Source organism: Poecilia reticulata, linkage group LG8 (assembly GCF_000633615.1).
Source record: "Poecilia reticulata strain Guanapo linkage group LG8, Guppy_female_1.0+MT, whole genome shotgun sequence".
In the NCBI taxonomy this organism is placed as follows: Eukaryota; Metazoa; Chordata; class Actinopteri; order Cyprinodontiformes; family Poeciliidae; genus Poecilia; species Poecilia reticulata.
In genome coordinates this window covers 11463877-11471810 of record NC_024338.1, presented here as the reverse complement: position 1 = coordinate 11471810, position 7934 = coordinate 11463877, and the positions used below count along the sequence as shown (strand labels likewise).

General features: G+C 39.5%; 1 protein-coding gene across 4 annotated transcripts in view; it reads left to right on the top strand.

Moving 5' to 3' along the window:
• nacc1a (nucleus accumbens associated 1, BEN and BTB (POZ) domain containing a) overlaps nt 1-6537 on the top strand; it is a 13762-nt gene extending 7225 nt beyond the window's left edge. For 3 of the 4 annotated variants that reach the window (XM_017306059.1, XM_017306061.1, XM_017306060.1), the window contains 2 exons: nt 3450-3606; nt 6160-6537. In XM_017306059.1, the coding sequence (XP_017161548.1) occupies nt 3481-3606; nt 6160-6522 (489 nt within the window). In that variant the 5' untranslated portion in view covers nt 3450-3480 and the 3' untranslated portion in view covers nt 6523-6537. Of the gene's footprint in view, nt 1-85; nt 240-3449; nt 3607-6159 lie in introns of those variants that run through there. The other variant, XM_017306058.1, reaches the window with a different exon arrangement.
• The last annotated feature ends 1397 nt before the right edge of the window (nt 6538-7934 follow it).

Below are 7934 nucleotides of genomic sequence, written 5' to 3'. Positions count from 1 at the left end.
GTGTGTGTGTGTGTGTGTGTGTGTGTGTGTGTGTGTGTGTGTGTGTGTGTGTGTGTGTGCATCTGTGTTTTAGTATGAGAGAGAGGGAGCTTGAGAGAGACAGAGACAAAGCAAGCATTTCTCTTTTACCCTGGATCTTGGCTGGATCCCAAATGAAGGGCTTTGGATATGATGGGGCTGCTCAGTCCAGCCCTCCTCGGTCGCAGTCGCACCAAAATTGGTTGTATACTTCTTACAGGGTGGGTATCAGTCAGTTTGTTCAATTGAAAAACAGGATTTATCCGATGCATATCTGTTTCTTCCTGTTTGCATGAGAGCAGCATGCAAACAGCATTTTTAAGCGCTAAAGAATCTGTTTGATGAAAAGCTTTGTGTATGTCTTTTTTTTTTTACTTGAAAGTGCGGTGCGGGCATTCTCAATCTTAAACATGTGAAAATTTCACATCAGCTTTAAGAACAGCCAGTGCTATATGGGCAAATCAAAGAACCGATGTTATTTGCTTTTTAAGAACAGCCAATGTTATTTGGATAAGTTAATGACTCTTTTATGATCGTAACTTTGACAGAGAGCATGCAAAGTATATACCACACCTCCCAAACGTATTCACCCGTCCTGAACCTTTCCACATTTAATCCTGGTACATCAACCTTCAGTCTTTCCAGTGATATTTTTTGTGTAGACCAGTACAAACTAAGGAACACTAAGTTTTCAGCTCTTATTTATTATTTTTTTGTTTTACAAATGAAATGTCTGAAAAGTGTCGACCTTTTTGACCCCACTCTCAAATCTCTAGCAGTGCCAATACATTTTATTCCAGTATTGTCCTCTTTCCATACTGTTACCCTGTCCTTGTTGAGCAGGACGCTGCCACCACCACGTTTCATATCTGGGATCAGTTCTGCTTTGCCCCTTACACATCATGTTTTGCATGCGAACCCAGAAGGTTTTGGTTTTATCTATCCAGAGGACACTCTTCTACATTGTTGCTGTGTTCTTTTTATTGCTTGTAGCAAATTTTAAAAGGGACTTTTATATCCTTGTTTAACAATGAGTTTGTCCTTGCCACTCTTCCATAAATGTAATTGATGACTTATGGCATTTAAGGACAAACAGATCCTTCTATCTGAGCTGTGAATCTCTGCCATTCCTCTCTAGATTTAACTCGGTCCTCTTGGTTTCTTCTCTGATTTTTGGTTTCTTTGCTCATCCATCTACTGATGGTCTTTGCTGGATTGTCCTTGTGGCGGGCTGATGTCTTTAATGTGTGGTACATGCTGGACAACTATACATACCATGAAAGGACAGCACAAACGGCCACGAACACACTTCCATACGTAAGAGCATTTTGGAGTAAGCGACTTTGCGACACAGTCGTGTTTTTGGACTGTTAATGAAGCTTGGCTACTCAGAGAGAATCCATCCTTGTACAGAAGGAACATCCAAACACTTTGGAACAAGAACCAAGGCTGAGATTTGGACCCAGACCTTATTGTCGCAAGGCAACCACACTAGAAACTGTGTTACTGTGCAGTTTATCCCCACAGTCTTCATCATTTTAGATCGGTGGGTTTGCAGTTCTGCAGTACTTTTTAAATTATCAGATGCACTGATTAAACAGATTTGTATACTTACTTGTAAAAAGAAAAAAAAAGAATATATAAGAATATTACATAAAATACCATTGAAATACATTGAGGTTTGTGTCAATAACTTGTCAATGTGAAAAGGTCCCAGGGTATGAATACATCTGCAAGTCACTGTACTTGGCATGCTAAGAATGCTGGTACAGTATCTGTAAGCAATGCATATGTGCAGAGCTGATCACATAACAGTAAACAGATATGTCTTCCTACTGTCCTCAAATATTTTCACATAGTTGCCCTTTGGTTCATTGTTATTTAACAGACCTTAATGCAGCAGTCCAAGAGAAGCTTCTAGCCAAGTGGGTGTGCAGTAGTTTCACTGTTGATTGAGGTGAACTGTAACATGCAATGTGGTTTCTGTTCAGACCACACACACTTTCACACACGGAATAAGAGAACATGACCCACTTATCTGAGGACGTGCAACTTTATAGCTTACACAAAACACAGGATGATAAAAAAGGCTTTTACCCAGCCTAGCCCTGACAATAACAGTTATTGTACAGCTGAAGTTATTTACATGAGTACTGTGATTATAGGTTATGTTGAAGTTTAAACAAATCTGCAAGACTCTGCTAAAGGTCTTCACTGGGAAACAAAAGAAGAAGTGTCTTTTGTGTGTTTTAATGGCAAAGTATATACAGAACACAGATCTACCTGGAGTGGTTGTTGCTGGACAGCTTGGGTCTCAGTCTCATCCGTCCAGCGTATTTCCAAGCAACGAGTTAGTATGCAGATAGTTTCTAACGGGTATTTTGGAGACTTTGGGATCCATTTGTCTAAGTGTATGGTTCGTGGACCTTTTTTTACCATCTTCCTCGCTGTGTGTCATGGCAGAATAAACTTGAGTTTTCATCCATTTTTCCACAGCCCCAGTTGTTGGAGGCTTTTAGGTGTTTCTTGTAGCCATTTCTTGACGTATGAAAGATCTTCTTTGCATGAATGGCATGCTCTCTTGCCTTTCCCATTTTAAAGATTACCTAAGAGAAATGGATCAAATTCTTATGTGATAAGACTGTTCCTATTTGGAGAAACAGGAAGTCATGGACTGCTAATGAAATGTTGTAGAAACTTTGGTTAGTTATAAAAAAATAAAATAAAGTAAGACCACTTAACTTTACTCAAAAACAGTTATTCTTTACCAGTAATTTTTTGCCACTTGATATGCAGTTATTACATGTTCAAAGTTTCTAATCTTTCACTTTCAGATTACTTATCTATCTGAAGGCTTAATGCACATTTGTACCTTTTTATACTTCTGGAGGATTAAGAGCTGTTCTTTTAAATATATTTTTCAGTTGGAAATTATGTGATTTTTACAGATTTTGGGTTAGATTATGTTCTTTAGCTGTTTTATTTGCACTGATGAAATCCCACAAGACATTTTTTAGTTTCTTGCGTCTCTCACATTCCTCACCTGTTTTCCTTTCTTTGAGCCTTTTGTCTTTTGTCTTTTTTTTTGTCCTTGTTACATTGCTCCTCCTCCACACATTACCCTCTGAAATGCTTCTCACACCACACAGACATCACAAGAAGAGTTTTTGTCATCGCTGTGAGTGGCTCTTTCCAAGTTATCCCACTGTGTGGCCTCGATCCTGCTCGTAGCTGTGGATAAAGCTGCAGAAACCCATGAATCAAAGTGCTACCCACTGAGCAGCTCTGCAGTTACCATGTGAATAATGTCATAGCCAGCCTAACAGCTCATTGGATTTATTAAGGTCTACTGTAGAGACAGCCTTGTCTCAAATTAAAGACTCGACCTAGTGGTAGCTTAACTTATTCTTCGCTTCTTCTTTCTTTCTCAGCAAACCCTTTGGTGGTGTGCGTAGGCGCGCCATGGCCCAGACCCTCCAGATGGCGATCCCAAACTTTGGCAACAACATTTTAGAGTGTCTGAACGAGCAGCGACTGCAAGGCCTCTACTGTGATGTCTCTGTTGTGGTCAAGGGCCATGCCTTCAAGGTACTCATCACAATTTATTCTACTGTTGTATTCTTTTTTTAGAGAAGGACTTGGTTGGGAATGAAGATGAAGGACAACATTTGCAAAGTTGGAACTGTTGTGCCTCCTTGGTACCTTTTTGGTTTGTTTTATACAGGATATGATATAAATGACAATTTTTACTGCTGAATTTCAGTTTTACTTTGTAATACCAAAGTTTTGCTAAGTGGCGGTTCTTGTGTGAATGATTTTTGGCTTATTCTATGCGTAAACCAACAGATAACAACAATAGTAATGGTGTATAGTATTGTGCTGTGTTGTGCTCCTTAACCTGTTAAGTTTAACACAACTTCTGATAAGGAATATGTGTTACATGAGCACTTCTTCCATGAGAGACAGAAACGAGTTACAATAAGGTGTAAGCTAGTGGGGTGCAAGCTAAGGATCTGAAGTGCTTGCGCGTTCAATGACATGCTAAAATCACAGCACCATATAGTGGTCTGGCATGACAACTAAAGGTGACTACAGCTGTCTTGGTGGTTCGGTCTAAACGTGGAACTTTTTCCCGATCAATGTCCAAAAATAGCAGCAGATTCCAGACAACGGTCTCGTGTTAGCGTAGCCTTAGCCCATCTCGAATATGAAAAGTGAGGAAAAAAACAGAAACCTTAAGATTGGAGCCAGGATACTATAGAATAGGCAAGGAGGCATCTGTGTTTATTTATGTAGGAGAGACAGCTTATCCCAGAACTCCAAAACAATCTACTTCTTACAGAAATATGATTTTTGCCTCCAAGGGGGGGGGGGGAGGGTGACTCCAAGTGAAGGGAGTAGAAAAACAACCTGTTTACCCTAAAACCTCAGCATGCTTTTCAGTATCTACTCTGTAAGAAACAAGAAGTCTATACCAAACAAAAACATTTAGAAAACAGAGTTTGTGAAAAAGACATATTTTGTTTTTATTAAGAAATGGCCGTTACATGATCTTTTAAAAAATTCCCCACAAAGCCCTTTACTAGATTGCCTGGAAAACTCCTTTAACAACACTGTTCTGCATTTTTATAAATGAGCAGATTAACATACAGGAAGGGGGGAAAAAACGGGAATAGAAAATAGTTTCTTAGAAGAAGAGGGAGATGTTAATTTTTCGTCATGTTTCAAATCTTATATGGACTTCTTTCCTTCTTGGAGATGGGTTACAAAAGTCTCCTCTGACCCTCGGATGACCTACGACTCCCCCACATGGATAGCCTCTCGCTCTATAGATTCACTTTTTTGGCTTCATCTTGTACCGGGAGGGACTGGAGCACATAGATAGTAGGAATTACTGACCTCTGACCCATGAGTTTCTTTATTTCTTGAGAATATTGGGCCTCATCATTGAAGCCTGGATGCACTGTGAGGACCATGTTCTTTGATTTCTCCAGTTCTTTTAATACCATTCAGCCGTGACTTCTGAAGGACAAGCTGGAGCTGTCGGGAGTGGACCATTAGCTGTCCCAGTGGAGACTGGACGCTGCCCACATTACGTGAGGATACAGGGCTTTGTCACGGACAGGCCTGTCTGCAGTACAGGGGCCCTGCGGGGAACTGGTCTGGCACCGTTCCTCTTCAGCCTCTACACTGCAGACTTCTCAATCAACTCTTTTCTGATGACCCTGCCATCGTCGGCCTCATCACAGATCAGGACGTCTCAGATTACAGACGGGGCTTTGTGGATCCTGTGGATCCTTGCCAGCTGAACCATCTCCAACACGGTGAAAACCAAGGAGCTGGTTGATTGCCGCAGGTGCAGATCCACCCCACCGAGGCCTCTGAGCATCCAAGGAACAGACATTGAGATAGTGGACTCTTATAATATCTGGGTGTTCACCGGAACAATGAACGGGACTGGAGTCTCAACATTGGTGATCTTTATAGGAAGTGTCAGAGCAGACTCTACCTGCTGAGGTAGATTTGATTTGTGTATTTTTGTTGCTTGAGTTTTTGTGACCAGGATATTTATTGTTCTGCTTGTCATATTCCAATTGTGAGCTTCAAGTGCTGCCATTGGATTCACTAGAATGTGTGCGCACTTTTGCACACAGTACAATTTCTGGGTCATATAAATCCGATTAAATGAAATATTGGTATCAAATTTGATCCCGTGGTCCGGTTTTTTTCCTTCAGTTGGTTGTCAATTGAAAAAGAAAAAAAAAAAACTATAAGACCGATTGATGGACTCTAACAAACTCAATAAATGTTTTACATCCTTGCTGTTATTGGCACAATTTTTCAGATTCTGGTAAAATAGTCGGTGTTTTTTATGCACATGTATACATAGATGTGCTGTACATTTCTGGTATTATTTTACTCAGTTGCACATTTCTCTGGATTGAAGTATGCTATTATAATTTTTGGATTTTCATCCAGTATGCCCTTACTGTACAGTCTCTTATCCTTACCTTCTGTTTTTACATTTTGACCTTAGTGTGAATTGACTTGCTTTTCACTTTGCTGCGGGGACACCTGAATTTCCCTGCTGATTGACAATAAAGGTTATTTCTATTTCTTTTTCTTCTATTCTCACCTTAGGCTCATCGAGCTGTTCTGGCGGCCAGCAGCTCTTATTTCCGGGACCTTTTCAGCAGCAGCACCAATGCTCCGGTTGCCAACAGCAACGAGACGAGCCCCACTGTTGTTGAGCTCCCTCCAGCTGTGCAGCCCCAGTGCTTCCAGCAAATTCTGGCTTTCTGTTACACAGGCCGCCTCAGCATGACAGTGGGAGACCAATTTCTTCTCATGTATACTGCGGGCTTTCTTCAGATCCAGCAGATCATGGAAAAGGGCACCGAATTCTTCCTCAAGGTAAAGGTACAAAAAAAAATGGGAAATAGATTTAATGTTTGTAAACATCAAGAAAAACAGATGGGTAGTGACGGCCAAAAATTAAGCTAAGAAACGAATCTTAAATTTAGATGTATTGTGTTAAAAATAAAGCCACCTTCGCTTCATTTTCTGTCAGAATCTACTTGTAAATATACAAGACTTACTTATAAAACTGAAAATATACTTAACTGATCCTCTGCATGTGAATCTTCCGGTTTTCTCTCATTTTTCATTTAATTATCTTGCTTTTGCTTCAAGCAGGAAATATTCAAAACTCCTCTTTAAGAAGTAGTTGTTACTTCCCTTCAATCTAACATAGCTGTCGGGCCATTTTATGATATGCAGTGGTCTTTTTTTTAAAGCAAGATTAAAAGTAATAGAAAGATGGTCCCAGGAGCCCAAAATTATTCTTAAAAAGTCATTTAAAGGCTACATTTCTTTTTAGGTTTCAGTTGCTACATTTTATAAGCCAAATTAAACCAGTCTTAATAAAGTTTTTTTTTTCAGTTTGGCAACAATAAGACCTAACAAAACTGTTTGTAAAAGAATAGTTGACAGAAGGGGAGACTTTAAAAAAAATAATAGCATGCCAAATAATCAAATAATTACATAACCATGGACATTTGAACAGGTGATACCAAAATGGAGATGCTGGCCCATAATGCATAGCTTTATCTGCCATGAGCAGCGGAGGAGGGCTAATGGTTTGTGATCTGCAGCCACAGGRCCCGAGCGAAATCTGTCCAGTAAATTGCGAGTCAGATTTAAGGTGCATCAGTCCAACAGTAAAAGTTTGGTGAACAATGAGACGCATAACAGGATAATGCTTGAATACAATCGCAAAGATAAAATTGACAACGTGATAATGAAAATGTAAGGAATCAAGGTATAACTTGTGATAAATACACAAGTCGTATCCTCAGCAAAGGATAAGGTTTTTCTTTGCTGTTTTAAGTTTAGCTTCAACAAAACATTGTTGAAGCGTTTCTGCTTTGGGGTCCTAACAAACAAACTGCATATGTTGAGGAGTCTATTCAGGTACTGGGGGAAAACAAAGGTAATTAATTATTTCTTTCTTACCATCATAGCTTTATTSGAAAAGCTGCATATKGCTACATGTGCTGACTTGAAGAAGCCACAACTTGGTTATACTTTCTTAATTACTTTATCAAAACATCTCAGTGTCATTAAGCAGCAAGCTTTATCAAATATGTCCATAGAGAGACACTATTTATATTGCAAACAGTAACATTACAACAATGATACATTTGCAGTACATTGTGCAGCCCTGTTTTAAAGTGTTAAATGAAATACCATCAGATCTTAATGGAATCGCCTATTAATGAATGCCTACACATATCTGCACATTGAATTCAATTTGTAAAGATAATCGGCAAAATTTTCCATTTGTTAAAAGTGAGAAAATTGATTTGGAGCATCGCTGAAGTGGTTTCCAGCAGTCGAATTCTCCAGTGAATTTA